At 37.1% G+C, this 17,141-nt stretch overlaps 1 protein-coding gene across 1 annotated transcript in view; it reads right to left on the bottom strand.

The window, feature by feature from the left end:
* prdm5 (PR domain containing 5) overlaps positions 1–17,141 on the bottom strand; it is a 71,594-nt gene that overhangs the window by 33,625 nt on the left and 20,828 nt on the right. The window contains exons 9-12 of the mRNA XM_042712587.1: positions 10,314–10,398; positions 10,064–10,221; positions 8,673–8,766; positions 6,643–6,803 (exon numbers count right to left, since the gene is read on the bottom strand). Of these exons, the coding sequence (XP_042568521.1) occupies positions 6,643–6,803; positions 8,673–8,766; positions 10,064–10,221; positions 10,314–10,398 (498 nt within the window). The remainder of the gene's footprint in view (positions 1–6,642; positions 6,804–8,672; positions 8,767–10,063; positions 10,222–10,313; positions 10,399–17,141) is intronic.

Raw genomic sequence — 17,141 nt, 5'->3', positions numbered from 1 at the left:
AGATCTCTAGAGTTTTTACTGAACTGATATACGTCTCTAGAACTCTAGAAGAGATCTGAACTGATGTCATTTGAATTGAACTGATGTGAAACATTTCAAACAATGCAATTGTTTTTTTGTTTTTTTTTACTGAATCAACTGGTTGAATAAAAAATAACCAATTCATTGACCTAGTTCTTAAGTTCAAATCATTGACTCGATAGATCGCAGAAATCACTTAAAGTACCCTTATTATGCCATATTGCCTTTCATGCAGTGTGTTCTGTAGCAGTATTGCGAATACAAACTGCAAAGTTGTAAAGCATACAGTGCAAGATAAATAAAGTTATTGTCTCCCAAAAGAAAGAATCAACTCTGAACAGCGTAAACGAGTCGTCAGTAATTCCAATCCCACTTCTGTGATGGCTACACATCACAAGGTAACATATTTGCATAAAGCCCGCCTCTGTTCTACACTGGCCAGCTGTGAACTACTTGACCTGTCTTGAGCTGGCTCTACTGTAAGTATAATACATAATAGATGTTTACATTTTCTTTCAAACTTTCAAAATACGGATCTGAGGCAGTGGGTGTATCGTTTCCGACACGCTCTGTACGCGGTAGACCAATTACAACAGACTGGGCCATCTGACCAATCAGAGCAGAGCAGGCTCACGGAAAGGAGGGTTTAGAGAGGCCAAATCTCAGAACTGTTTCGAACGAATCATTTCAGAATCGCTGGAAAATTATGTGATAATAAATGTATATTTTGAGAAAAAGCAGCGTTGTCATAACTCTTACTTACATTTTGAATTTTTTTTTCACATGCAAAGATGTCTTATAACTTTCGAAGACTGAAAAAAAATGATTACATGGGTCACTTTTTTTGGTGTTTTTCTCTTTTTGCCATTTAATTGAACAGCCATGGCCAAATGTTGTGTGTAGACCATGTGAAGACCTGTGAGCATGTGATTTTTTATTATTATTGTTATAATTATTACTTTTAATAAAGGCAAAGTAGTTTAAAATGACAATAAATGTAATTCTAAACTGGTACGACTAATGTAAAATAGATAGATAATTTTCATATTTGGGTTCCATCTAAACCGCTGAGCATGTACATTCTCACGCAATCTTTATTCATAGCATTAACATGAGCGCTATTGATAACGTTTAAGGAAAACGTATGAATCATATAATTTTTGGGCCGTATTCCAATAAAGCTGCTGTAAACAGGGCTTTTTTTTTTAGCGCTGGAGAGAATAGCCGAACCAGCTCCTCCACCTCCTACTATTTTCTCCATCTCTTTATCTTTTTCCTCTTTTCCTCCCTTTTCCCTCTCATTTCCTTTCCTGCCTCTTATCTCTCCCCTCCCATCTCCACTTCCTCACCTCCATCACTTCCTCTTTTCACCCCCCCATCACTCACTCATAATGTGTAGAGAGACAGTTTAAAACACCATTACTCTTTCTGTCAAATCCTTTAAAATGCTCCTGTGATGTTGTATAAAAACCTGTACACACACACACAGACGCTCACACATGTCCACCAGATGCGTCTGCATAGCATTAGGTTGGGGTTTGTTTGTGTCACGGAGCTGCACACAGCACTTAACATTACGTAAAACACTTCAGCAGTCATATTTATGACTGTACTATGACTGAGATATCTTTGATCATTACACAGCTTCCTGCAATACTTGATTCTGATTGGCCAATCATAGCATTTTGCAGTTAAAGAATTGTAATATACCGTACTAGTTTCATATCTTTCATATCTTTCTTTTTTTCTCATGTAATAATAATTAATTAAAAGCAAATTAAATTAATATCTGTATTCATCATGGATATTGATCAAATTAAATTGATCAAAAGTGACAAGTCATTGTAATAAAGATTCCTGTTTCAAACTAATGCTGTTCTATTCATCATTAATCATGAAAAAATAAATAAATAAATAAATAAATAAATATATATTTTTTTAAAGATATTTCTAAAGATATTTCATATATATATATATATATATATATATATATATATATATATATATATATATATATATATATATATATATATATATATATATGTTTTGTTTGTTTTGTTTTGTTTACATAATATACAAACCCGATTCCAAAAAAGTTGGGACACTGTACAAATTGTGAGTAAAAATGGAATGGAATAATTTACAAATCTCATAAACTTATATTTTATTCACAATAGAATATAGAAAACATATCAGATGTTGAAAGTGAGACATTTTGAAATGTCATGCCAAATATTAGCTCATTTTGGATTTCATGAGAGCTACACATTCCAAAAAAGTTGGGACAGGTAGCAATAAGAGGCTGGAAAAGTTAAATGTACATATAAGGAACAGCTGGAGAATCAATTTCCAACTTATTAGGTCAATTGGCAACATGATTGGGTATAAAAAGAGCCTCTCAGAGTGGCAGTGTCTCTCAGAAGTCAAGATGGGCAGAGGATCACCAATTCCCCCAATGCTGCGGCGAAACATAGTGGAGCAATATCAGAAAGGAGTGTCTTAGAGAAAAAAAGAGTTTGAAGTTATCATTATCTACAGTGCATAATATCATCCAAAGATTCAGAGAATCTGGAACAATCTCTGTGTGTAAGGGTCAAGGCCTGAAAACCATACTGGATGCCCGTGATCTTCGGGCCCTTAGACGGCACTGCATCACATACAGGACTGCTACTGCAATGGAAATCACAACATGGGCTCAGGAATACTTCCAGAAAACATTGTCGGTGAACACAATCCACCGTGCATTCGCTGTTGCCGGCTAAAACTCTATAGGTCAAAAAAGAAGCCATATCTAAACATGATCCAGAAGTGCAGGCGTTTTCTCTGGGCCAAGGCTCAGTTAAAATGGACTGTGGCAAAGTGGAAAACTGTTCTGTGGTCAGACGAATCAAAATTTGAAGATCTTTTTGAAAAAACTGGGACGCCATGTCATCCGGACTAAAGAGGACAAGGACAACCCAAGTTGTTATCAGCGCTCAGTTCAGAAGCCTGCATCTCTGATGGTATGGGGTTGCATGAGTGCGTGTGGCATGGGCAGCTTACACATCTGGAAAGGCATCATCAATGCTGAAAGGTATATCCAAGTTCTAGAACAACATATGCTCCCATCCAGACATCGTCCCTTTCAGGGAAGACCTTGCATTTTCCAACATGACAATGCCAGACCACATACTGCATCAATTACAAAATCATGGCTGCATAGAAGAAGGATCCGGGTACTGAAATGGCCAGCCTGCAGTCCAGATCTTTCACCCATAGAAAACATTTGGCGCATCATAAAGAGGAAGATGTGACAAAGAAGACCTAAGACAGTTGAGCAACTAGAAGCCTGTATTAGACAAGAATGGGACAACATTCCTATTCCTAAACTTGAGCAACGTGTCCCCAGACGTTTGCAGACTGTTATAAAAAGAAGAGGGGATGCCACACAGTGGTAAACATGGCCTTGTCCCAACTTTTTTGAGATGTGTTGATGCCATGAAATTTAAAATCAACTTATTTTTCCCTTAAAATGATACATTTTCTCAGTTTAAACATTTGATATGTCATCTATGTTGTATTCTAGAAACTTCCACATCACTGCATTCTGTTTTTATTCACAATTTGTACAGTGTCCCAACTTTTTTGGAATCTGGTTTGTATGTATGTGTAAAAAAAAAAAAGAAAAAAAAAAACCTTTACATGTCTGGAAATTCATAGTTATTCTGATTCAAAGAGGATAAAGGAAATACGCATGAAGTCTCTTGCTTTAATAAAGCCTACTCAACCAACTTGAACATGTGAAGGCATGACTAGCATGGAAATCATTATGTTAGCTAAAATTTAGTGTTTGTTAGTGATTTAACTTTCCATGGTGTGCATAAATGCAGTTGTGTGTAAGTTTTATAGTGGAAAATGAGCTGGGAAATGTAGAGTCCCCACACCCCGGATCAGTCAATGAAAGAAAGAAAGATCATAGCAGTTCACATACATTTCGACATGTAGGCTTATTTTAAAACAGACTAATATGCTGCATTTATATTGTATAAACTATATTTATACTTGTACATGTTAAAGAAATAAAATAATAATAATAATAATAATAATAATAATAATAATAAAACTGTAATATTAAACTGTATAGCCACTAGATGTCTTATAAAAATATAAAGCATCAACTGTTTTCAACATTGAGAATAATCAGAAATGTTTCTTGATCAGTAAATCAGCATATCTGAATGATTTCTGAAGGATCATGTGACACTAAAGACTGTTGTAATGATGCTGAAAATACAGCTTTACATCACAGGAATAAATAAAATTTTACTATATATATATATATATATATATAAATATATATATATATATATATATATAAATCTAAAAAGATGTGGAAACCACACAAACAAAAATCTGACTCTTTATTGTACCAAAATCCTAATGATATATCACTTGCATAATAATTTGGAACGCAGTGCATATTGTACTGTAATATAAGTGAAATGTGTTTAGCTATGCTATTTTTGCTTAAACATTTTCCGCACCCATGTGTTCTTGGTTATGCTCGCACGAAAGTCCTTACTGATGGCAAGAATGTTGTTACGTTTGTTTGAAAGATTATGAAAACAGATATTTTGTCTTTAGAATAATGTGCACTGATGAATCGTACACGCAGAGGTCACTTTCAAATAAAGCAGCTTGAACCGCTGCAAAATCTGCATCTGGAAATCTTTTGCCCTCACACACCATTCTGTATTGTGTGGATTCCTATTAAAATGGCTAGATTGGCTAGATCTGCGAAAATGCCCCAAACAATGGTAAATGTGATCACACCTCTGCAGCCCTAGTTAATGGACTTTTTTTTCACTGGAGAAAGCATTATTCTGGATAGAGGACTCATATTTTAGCTGGAAGCAGTGATTTGAAGTTAAAAATGTCTTTACAATGGATTACAAAAAACAGTTTTCCACTTAACAAGACATTAACTCATGGACTGGAGTGCTGTGGATTATTGTGATGTTTTTATCAGCTTTTTGGACTCTCATTCTGACGGCACCCATTCACATTTTTTTTTTTTTGGAATAATGTTCACTGATGAATTGTGCACAATAAGGGACATTTATTCACAAAATAGGGTCGATTTTGATTTCATGATCACAATAGCTACTGTTTAAGAGTATCATATCATTGATGGGGTATCTGACATACGGCTGGGCCTCTATTCTCCTCATTCTGTCAGAAAGTAATTGAATATGATAAAGCTTCTTTACTCTTGTGCCAGCAATAGCTCACATTTCAGTCCTGTCTGAAATTAGAGAACACAATGTCAAATTCAGCCCATGCTATCTCAACTGTAATCACACACACGGCTTTTAACCTGTATAGGAGTTTGGTGTCACTGTGCGCTGTTCATATTAAGTGCTTTAACTGAAGTATGAATCTGAGATGAAATTGAATATGAAGTTGATGACATGTGAATACAATCATCCTCTGTGTGAATGGGGCTATAAATCATAATCGAGCTATGATTGGAGGGACTGCTGGTTATACAATGTGCAGGATATAAGATGATTATGGAATTCAGTTTCACCGTGTGTGAGAAAACACATATTGGAAACATTACTGTGCTGGATTATATGTGAGCTAACTTCGGCTGGAAAATAAATAAAGGTTTTTCAACTTCAAAATGAAAGTCCTTATATTAGAAAAGAGCAAAACTGTTTTTTATATTGAAATCGTAATTGTTCCATAAAACATACACTAGGCAAATCTCATAAAATGCCATTTTTCACCCCAAAACTTAAGTGGAGGCGTCTTGATTGCTCTGCTCTTTTTGTGATATTGACTGACTGATTTTACAATATGCTTATTATATTGCTACTTCCAAAATAAATAACTGAACATAACGTTTTGAGTTATTGTATTATGTGAAAAATCATGCAGAGTGATTAAAAAGAGATGTAAAACTAGCTCAGCTACGTCATAAATAGGTGGTCTTTGAAGACAGGATGTCATGATTAACCAATCAGAATATTAAAATAAAATAAAATAAAATAAAATAAAATAAAATAAAATAAAATAAAATAAATAAATAAAAATGAAACAAAATCAGATTATTTTTTCTTACATTTCATTTCTGGACCACCCATCCAAAAGTGTGAGCACGTAAACTCGTGACCAGATCAATATGAAATCTGCAGACTGATTTGAGGGGAATATCTGGCACTCGGTGGAAATGATTAAAAAAAATTTAAATGTTGCACAGAGCTGATATTATTTAGGTGCGCTTCTTAGGCAAAACAGTATAATTGTCTACTGTCAATAATGTAACGATATATGAAGCACAACTCAAACAGAAGTCACTTTCAAACCAAGCAGCTTTCTATTTTTAACCCCTTGCACAATCTGTGTGTGAAAATCTTCTGCCCTCACGCAAGTATTCCTATTGAAATGACTGCGAAAATTCCACACATTTAAACTCTTATTAGTAGATGACAGCATTGTCAAATTAGCCAAAAAATACTGAATAACAGGGCAGGGCATATGTAGAACTATGAATAGAGTTTCAAATTGTCAACGCATTCTGCAGAGATCTGTGTCAGATTCTGTGTGAGTACCAAACGTCTCTGATTCTGAACTCACCTTCTTGTGACTCTTGAGCACAGATGGCGTGACGAAGGCCTTCTCACACAGGTCACACTTGTACTTCTTGTGGCCATCGTGTACGACCTGAATGTGCACGTTGAGAGTGTCCTTGCGCTTGAAGGTGGCGTCACACTGGTCGCACTTAAACGTTCTCTCACCTGGACGGAGAAGAGCAGAAAAGCCATATGATTGCAGTCACAGTGATTCAAGCATCCCATTCTAACATCACACCTGGACTCCCTTTGAGATGCCAAACTTTAGAAAAATGCCCACCGTCATTGTTCCACATTTAAAAGCGCAGCTTAACAGGGACTTGCTTTGTGTCCGAACCCACTTTGCTGCCCTGAGAGTCAAAAATGGCCCCATTATCCTTTTATGAGCCACTTTTTGCTTTAGAAGAAAAGGATGTCAACCCTCTATTTCCTGTTGTTTTGGAAGATGGAGAGGTTTAAAGAGGAATGGTAAAAGATCAGGTTAAAAGTTTCTCTCAGAGGAGGTCACTATTCTTTTCAGAAGATGGGAGTCTGTTGCTCTTCTAAAGTCTTCTTCAAATCCCACAAAATCCTACACCAAAAAAACGTAAATATGTGCTGTGAAAACCTCTATGGCTGCTCGAACAATGCCTTCTGTAACAAACATCCAGAGGCTGTGCCAAAACTCTAGTTCTGGTCTATAAATGGTTGAATCGAGTCCAACACGTCACCGCATCTAATCACCAGCAGAACAGACTGAACACAGGGTTATAAAAACCTGGACTAAGAACAGGGTCTTTAACTGAATGAGCACACAGGAGGCTACACCAGCCTTGTCATCACATGAGATGTTAATCTTCCTTCTTTCCATACCAGTGAATCTCTTTATTCTTGAGGTGGTTTTGCTGGTATTTGGACACATTTCAGAGCCCATTAGGTGGTGTGCTGTCTTCTTAGAAGAAACTGGGTATGCCGTTCTGTAGCTCCATCACGTAGCAGGTCTTGTCCGGTGAGCGACTGATTCTAGTCCACAATTGCAGAGTTCTTCGGTGTGTACCAAAACTCCACTTGTAAGATGTCATTTCAGATCTTTGTTGATCTCTGAATTCCCTCTGAAGGTGATTGAGGTATTTGCGCTCCTGGTACTGAGCAGCTACGACCACCAATAGCATTCTGCATCAAAACATTTTTGGCAGCTGGTCCAAGATCGGTCAAGCACAATGCCAATAATAACAAAAGATTGGTTGATTTGTCAATAGCCTCTGCAATGTAAATACTGATCTTTGATTAAGTGTAAAAGATGCTACACCAAAAGGCCCTCATGAAGACCTAAACTATAAACACACACACACACACACACACACGGGGGGGTGTGTGTAAAATATTTGTGGAGGACTCACCCTACTGAGCCACTTGGGTCTTTTAAAAACGATAATGTGTATTTAATAGATGGTCACAAAAACAGCTTTATTTCATAACCAAATATTGACACAGATGGTTAAGATTATGTCACAGTGGGCTGTAAGTGATCACACACACACACACACACACACACACACACACACACTGTAAATTCAGCACATATCAGAGTAACCACACACAAATCTAAACCCACACAACACTTTGTTTCTCTCTGCCTAACCCCGGCCTACAGATACATAAAAGAGTGTTAGCCCTGTAGGTCTCACTGATGTGTGTGTGTGTGTGTGTGTGTGTGTGTGTGTGTGTGTGTGTGTGTGTGTGTGTGTGTGTGTGTGTGTGTGTTTGTGTGTGTGAGAGAGAGAGAGAGTCTCTGGGGAGGACAGCAGGAAATTCCTCTAGCTCAATAATCTCAGTGTGATCAGTCTAGACTGGGCAGAGCAGCGCTGAGGTCCATCCTGCCCTGAGCAGTCGGCTCCATGAGCCCCTGCACCCGCAGACACAGAGCCCAGGGTTCAGGGGGCACTGTCTGTCTGGACGGGGTCTGATTTGAGCGTCAAGATGCTTTGAGCGGTTTGTGTTGCATGTGTGTTTGGAGAGTTGTGTCTGATATCACACACACACACACACACTTACTGGTATGAATGAGGAGGTGGCGCTGTAAGGAGAACGGGGTGCGGAACAGGGCCTTACACTCCTCACACTGGAAAGGCCTCTCCTCCGAATGAGTCTGCAGACAGAAAAACAGGTCAGAGAAGTGTTTTATTATAATATGAAACACCATTCACAATACATTAAACTTCCATAATGTGACATATTTCAGTGGCTTGTTGAGGTTGAGGTAACTTTTCATACTTCAGATTTTCTTTGGTGGACGGTATTGACTCGGGTTGTTTTAACCACAAATTAACCACCCAGAACACCCTAGAAACCAGCGCGCAAAGACCTAGAACAGCGGTTTGCAAAACAGTGGGCCGTAAATTTGGGTTAGGTTAAAGAAAAAAAAATAAAACTTACAAAATGTATTTTTATGGCTTTCAAACTTGTTGTGCACTTAGAGGATTACTGCACCAAAAAAATGTCATCATTCGCTCACCCTCACATTGCTCTTAACCTGTAAGACTTTCATTCATCTTCAAAGCACAAATTACGATTTTTAAGATTGGAACCTGACAGATTTCAGCCCCTCCATTGTAATTTACATTTTGTTGATTTTATAATATCACACTTTAACCACCATTATAATTATAACAACTATTATAAATAGTTGTTATAATTATAATTGTAAAATATAAATAAATTATATTATATAAATTATAAATTATAATTGTAAAATATAAATAAATAAATAAATAAATAAATAAAAGTAATATAAATGTTATAAATGGTCCTAATTACAAACAGTATTATAAAGAGTTGTACATATGAATATATAAAGCAGTCCTTATATTTTAGGAAGGGGTCCCATGCTAGGTGCTCATCATATCTGAGAGACAATGGCATCAAAAACTTTGAAAACTCCTGATATGGCATCAGCAAAATTGTACAATTAAAATACCATTCATATTTAGTTAAAAAAATAAAAAGTGAATGTAATGTTTCCTTCAAATCAGCAGAAAGAAAAAAGGTTTTCATATTTACTTTCTAAACAAAATATTGGAGTCATTTGTTAAGAAAGTAAATATTATCCTTCTAGATCTCTTTTCTTTATTTCACACACTATCTCGGCTCAGAGCTGTGTGGGGTTTTGGGGTTAATGCTATCTGCGGGGTGTAAAGGTCAGGGGTCACACAGGGTCATTACAGGTCATGGTTAGGCTGAAGGTTCTGATTAGGCTCCACAGTGGCTGATTGGGCTCCAGATCTCCATTAAGATAAAATGCCAGCAGTTTATTTGGCCAAAAATCTGTCAGCCTCTCTGTCCATCCAACCATCTGTCTTTCCTGTTTAATTCTTCCGCTCAGCGTGGCTTTGAACTGGAACAAACGAAGCCCTCTCGAGACATCAAGAACACACACTGATCAGTACCTTTTTGTGGTTCTTGTAGACGTTGCGGTGGGCGAACTCCTTCCAGCACAGCTTACACTTGTATGGTTTATCTTCACTGTGGATGATCTTGTGAGCCGTGGCCTGATCCAGACGCTTGAAGCTCCGGCTGCAGATGTCACAGGTGTACGGACGCTTTTCTACACACACGTCAGAAATAACAAACCAACACCATCTTATTATACTCGTTTTTACGCTTGGAATTATTTGTATGTGAGTGCATGTTCTTTACCAGAGTGTGTAATCATGTGTCGCTTCAACTGATTCGTGGAGATGAACTTTTTATCACAGTCAGTACAGTCAAATATCTCATGAACCTGAAAATACACCAAGTTTCAGTTTTTTCAGTTTCTGAAACACCAAACAAGATATTTCAAAGAATGTTGGTAACCCACCAAGTTTGGTTACCATTTAATTCCAAAACTAAAAACTAAAACATTGAGACATTCCTCTAAAAAAAAAAAAAAAGGTTTGAAATGACATGAGGCCCCTTTAAGGGCTCAGAACAATAGCAAAATTTCAAACGGTGAACTTTCAGTGTCACCAGTTGTGTTTAGTAACCACAAAGTACAACACACTGACAGCCCAGACCAGAACCGAGCGCTCAGTGTAAGAACGTAATGACCAGAACACCTCTGAGGTCTTTTAATGGACCGTTGAGGGTGATTGTTGAACTCTTGGGTGGGATTTAGTTGCCTGTTCTTGGTGTGTGACCTTGAAAATATCCTTAACCCAATTCACAGAGGACAACACACAAACACACACACACGGACAGACGGAAATGTAATTAAACTTCTGAGCGGTTTTGAGTAACACAAGTCAGCTAAAAAATGTTCACATTTCATTCCGTCTGAACGTTTCAGTCCGATTTCTCACAGGGAATCAGGAGGTACAAATTACTGTGAACTCTCTCCAGTCAGTTTCCATTTAAAACTGCAATCGCTCCATAATAAAACTGTCAAATTGTCTCTGCTACTTCATCTAGTATGATGAAAACAAGGCGCCACATGTGTCACAGAACTTGATGTAAAACCAGTGTTGAAGTACTTTGAAACACTATATTCCCAAGCTGCACGCTTCTAATAATTTTGTTTAACTACTTTAAATTATTAGAAGTTTGTAGCTTCTAACTCTTTTGAAACGTAGTTGGCTACACTACAAACTAATAACATAAAGTTGCCACCTATATTGAAGCCATTTAAAGAGGCATGAACACTATTGAGTGATAACTCAATTGAACTGAATCACTTTAGAAAGAAACTGTAAGAATGAGCCGATTCAATATACTTCAGTAACTTGAGTGTTACAGCATTCTAGGAGTGTGTGCTATTATTTTCGTGTTTCGTACTAACTACTTCTATTAATATCAAACAGGTTATTACTGGAAAAGCTGTGATGCTTGAAGTTGCTAACTGAGAGTTACTGTCATTCTAGTAAAATTAGTAGCACTGTATAAAGAAGCGATGACAGTCCTGCTCAGAAACTATGTAGTGGTTTTACACAAAGTAATCGCCCAATTAAACACTCACTCAAGTTTTATACGACTGTCAAAAATGTGCCCTAACTATAAATCTGAGGGATTTTCCAGCGCCCTTTTTGCAGCGATGGCTGCTTCTAATTCTGTTTTGTTAAAATGTTAAGATGTCAAGTAAATATTATGTTTAAACATTATCTGTGTGAGCACCTATAAAGACTTATAAAGGGCAGGGTGGGGTAAGATGTGTCAGTGGGTAAGTGGTATCACAAGATGCATATGTGACCTGGACTCATTTTGTTATTAATTCATCTGTTATTCTTTACTCACCCTCATGTCATTCCAAACCCATAAGACTTTCGGCCCCACTTTATATGAAGTGGCCTTAACTACCATGTACTTACATTTAAATTAATCAATTGGTTCAATGCAAATAATAAAGTGGGACCAGACTTTCATTCAGCTTCATAACAAAAATTAAGATTTTTATTTTTTAATCAAACCTGAGAGATTTCTGTCCCTCCATTGAAAGTCCTCTACACCAAAACTTTAATGCTTCCAGAAGTTAATGAAGACATTGTAAAAAGTCTTCTTTAGATACATGATCACTTTATATGATGAACAAATTTAATGTAGGCTAGTGCTCACGTGTAAACATTAAACACACATAAACCTCAACTGTACTTGTCTGTTTTTAATTCACTTTTTGAAGCATCAAAGTTGTGGTTTAATGGACTTGCAGTAGAACAGCAGATACGGCTATGTTTTCATTAAAAATATCTTGAAAAATATTTGTTGAAAAATTTCTTAATTTGTTAATTTGTCAAATATGAACGGAAGTCTTATGGGTTTGATACGACATGAGGGTGAATAAATGATGACAGAAGTTTAATTTTTGTGTGAACTATTCTTTTACATAAAAAAGGCCCATCTTACCCCACTCTACTTTGAATATATCTGATTTTGTATGGTCATTTAATTTGAAATGGCATTCTATTAATGCTCTGAAAGTAATTTCTAACATTTTCTTTTAATGTCTTGAAGTACTGAGAGCAGAGCTACAAGCTCCATTCACAGCTCTGATGGCTTAGTTTTCTGTGAAATGCTTGGCACTTGTAATCTTCTCATGCCAGTTTATAAACGTATAGAGAAACTGTCTGCATGTGGAAGAGACTCTGCAGAAAGCTTTCAAGTCTCCACTCTCACAGAGCTAATCATATTCGCAGGCTTTCCAAATGACACGGCTGGTACGAACGGTCTGCAGTCAGATGGACACAGTCTGGTGCAAAAAAGGAAGGCTGGACATCTATTACAAAGACAAAGATGGAGAGGGATGGAAAGCCAGGAAAAAGGTATGTGACCAAACTGTGTCTGCATAACGGGCAGCCCAGGAAATGAAGGCCACAGAGATTGAAACTTCATTCTGCTGAAATGAAACATAAATTCATCACGCTGTGGGGGAGTTTTTATTAGACCTAATGATAAAACTCTTTCATCGATGAGTTGAGAAAGTACACGTGCTATATATGCATTAATTACCAAAAATGATAATAGATCAGCTTCCCACTAAACTAACTTTCTTTTGACGTAGAATAAAGGTCATACTAAATGGATAGATGTTATTCAACCTACTTACACCACTAGCAAATATTTCAACCCAGGCTCATTGGAAATATGTGCTTGTGGCGACGTTTCTGCAACACAATATTATGTATCTTACTGCACGTTTCACGGCAGTTTTAAAGTCAAATGTTCAGTAAATGTTGCTAAATCGTGCATTCAATACGTGACTGTGGCCGCACTTTATTAATTTATTTTTTTACGTTGCTACAGGCACATATTTTTGCATTTACACTGCTTCAGATACGTATTGCGACGTGTAACACTACCCAATAGTGTTAACAAATGCAAAAGTAGTAAATATATAAAAATAGTATATTTTTATTTAATGCCATGTCAGCATCTTAGGCTATTTTCAAGGCAAAGACTCAAAGACAAAAATACAATAAAGCCCAAGCAAACAAACACAGGAAGTAATATGTGACCCTGGACAACAAAACCAGTCATAAGGATCAATTTTTGGAAATTGAGATTTATACATCATCTGAAAGCTGAATAAATGAGCTTTCCATTGATGTATGGTTTGTTAGGACAATTTTTGGCTGAGATACAACTATTTGAATATCTGGAATCTGAGGGTGCAAAAAAAAAAAATCTAAATATTGAGAAAATCACCTTTAAAATTGCCCAAATGAGGTTCTTAGCAATGCATATTACTAATCAAAAATTACGTTTTAATATATTTACAGTAGGAAATTTACAAAATATCTTCATGGAACATGATCTTTACTTAATATACTAATGATTTTTGGCATAAAAGAAAAATCAATCATTTTGACCCATACAATGTATTTCTGGCTATACCCCAGTGACTTAAAGGGGTGATATGATGTTGCTAAAAAGAACATTATTTGGTGTATTTGGTGTAATTCAATGTGTTTATGCGGTTTAAGGTTCAAAAAACATTATTTTCCATATAATGTACATTATTGTTTCTCCTCTATGCCCCGCCTTCTGAAACGCGTCGATTTCTACAAAGCTCATCAGTCTGAAAAAGCAAGGTGTGCTCTGATTGGCCAGCTATCCAGTGCATTGTGATTGGCCGAATGCCTCAAGCGTGTGATGGAAATGTTACGCCCCTCAACATACTATGTTGTCTCCCAGCAGCACGAGACTTAAGTCCAGCTGCTCGTGCACATCCCATCATCGGTTCTCTTTTAGCAGTTCAGTCAATGTACTGTTAGGAGTAACTGAATAACTCAGGGTATTGGTTTATTTTGTGTTGGAGGAAGTGTAAGGCATGTTTATAAATCGAATAACTTATGTAATTTGTGGATTAGTGCGTACTGAAGACACGAACCATTTCAAACGATTCAGATAGATTTGGTGAACTGGTTCGACTGGTTCACTAAGAAGATTTGTTTGAGATCCATACATCACTAGATGAGACAAAACCAATAAAACCCATTACAAACGAGGCATTTGTTACATCCAGTGATGACATAATTACTGATTATAATGACTTATACTGTGTTTTTTACGCGTTGCGTTGCATTGTGTATCGCGCTGCGTAAACATTAAACCATGTCTGCATTTGTGATCGGAGAAACAACAAACAACAAACCTACTCTACTGCTCAAAACTCGCGTTTGAATCATCATTGGCAAATTATTTAAATATAAAAAACGTACTTAAAACCCCAAAGTCAGAAGCACCAGACTGTCCTTGCAAAGTTTGAACTGCCCAACTTTATATAAACAGCTGTTGTGCCACAGACACATTGCAGACTACTGGTTCAGGAAACACTCCTCATCCTCTATAAAATGTGCTGCACACATCTGAATATCTGGGTTGAACTGTTCTGTAACAGTGTTGAAGTACAACTTAACCACTGATTTCTAGTCATGTCCTCTTTTGGAAGGCCAAACAAAGTAGTGTCGCTTTCACAACGAAACACACAGCAACTCCACAACACGGCAGCTGCGGCAACAGAGAGAATAACATTACGCTTTCTTTCTTTGTGTGAACATTTAGGCGGTGTTATGCAAATCTTCCCACATAGTGACGTAGAGATGTGGGGGCGTGTTAGAACGAGACGTTTTAAGGGGGTGTGGTTGACTGTTAACTTTTATAAAGAATATCTCTTTGGATTTGAGACTTTAGTCTTTGCAACTTTACAGATCTTCTTCATGCACCAAGAGCTTGTTACACTCCAAAGAGAAAGGAAAACTTGAAATCGCATCATATGACCCCTTTAAGACTGGTTTTGTGCTCCAGGATCACATATTATACCATATTTATTTAATAAAAAAAAACCTTTTCAGGCAAAATCTTACTAAATAAGTGCTTAAGTAAACTAACTTCATAAAAGAGCTTTCTACTTGCATTAAAACCGAGACAGTCCAAAAGAATATGTTTCATAGAAAGATCAAACCTGCATAAAACGCACAGAGTTGGGTCTTCACCTTTAAGCAAAAATGCATGAGTCAGTCTTGTATGACCTATATGACATCTGGTAAAGGCTACTTGATCAAATCTGGTTTCAGGTAAGATTAAAAATCTGTTTAAGATTTCCAGGTGGATTTCATGTGATTTAATATTTGTGCACGTATCCCACTCTTCTTGCCACTTATTGATTATATCACGATTAATAACAGGTCTGATATCTGATTTAGGAATTTGACATTCATTTCCTTCCTGATTAAAAGCCTACTTTGCTGCTGCATCAGCTCGTTCATTTCCTAAAAGTGGCATGGAAACCAGCAGAAGATAATTCTGACGAACTGATTCTGTAGATGATCCACAAATGCAGAGGTGATATAAAAACACATTCACTGATGCAACTGAGCTATTTTAGCAAACCTATTGCATTAGAAAACCCATACGTATGAAGCTGGATATGTGACGCTAACGATCAAAAGCACCAGTTTTCCAATCTCGCAGCATCTTAAAATTATTTTGAAGACATAATGCAATATTGTGCAAGAAATTAGGCTTCTTTAATCAACTCTGCCCTGTAAATCATATTTTGTGTGAAAAGGAATAAAAGTTGCCTCTAGTGCAGCCATTCATATGTATAGGTACATTTTTTTGAGTTTTAAAGAAGTATAGGTAGAGGTGCGTATTTACAATGAGCCTGGGTAGCAATATTATAAAAACATTCTAAAATAATATTAAATCATTTGAATGCATCTTTGATTCAGAGCAGGAAAGTGTCCAATAAAACAAAACAACATAGAAGCTGCAAACAGGTTTGAATTTAACATTACCCCTGGGATGAATTTTACAGAAACATTAGCATTTCCGAGCAATCAGAAATGTACACCACAGCAGCAAACGGACAGCTGTGACTGGAAAGGCTCGCTCTCAGAACGGCTGCGCTGATAACCGCTGAGGAGTGAACGCTGACAGGAGGAAGTGCCTGTTTTACGTTAAGTTTAGGCAAAGAGAGTGACAATAGCATTTTCCAGGCCAAAACAGAGCGGGATGTTGGTTTGGTGGAGCAGTGGGAACAGCTCGGGATGCATTCCAATCATAAGAATATTAAACCTGCGTTGTGGTTCTACACCTACCTCCTTCAGTCAGAAAATCAAATGACCTTCATTTGTCGCTTTCAACTCGCTCTGCCAAGGTTTAGCATTGCGGTTTCATTGAAAAGCATCTATAAAGTGGAATATATATTGAAAAGGATGCCCACACACTCTAACCATGAATCTTCAAAGGAAAAAATGGAGCAGGGACAGACTTTTGTGGTGATTTGGAGATGATGATGAAGCTATTTGTTTGATATTCCTCGGGTCTTTTTGCAGAGGAGCCCTGACGCCAGCAGGAAGGTCGGGCAGTCTGGACTCCCCAGCTCTTAAATTTCACAAGGGCCACGGGGATGAGTTGTGAAACGAAAGACAACCTTTCTATACACACTCACACCAGTGGAAAACCTTACAACATCAACAGAAAGCTGAGAGACAGAGAGAGATGGACGGCATACAAGAGCGGACCAGAGTCTAAGATGGCTACATTTCTTTC

The sequence above is a fragment of the Cyprinus carpio genome, chromosome A23 (genome assembly GCF_018340385.1).
Source record: "Cyprinus carpio isolate SPL01 chromosome A23, ASM1834038v1, whole genome shotgun sequence".
Classification (NCBI taxonomy): Eukaryota; Metazoa; Chordata; class Actinopteri; order Cypriniformes; family Cyprinidae; genus Cyprinus; species Cyprinus carpio.
Note: the sequence above shows the minus strand (reverse complement) of the source record. Positions and strands in the feature narration are given on the sequence as shown.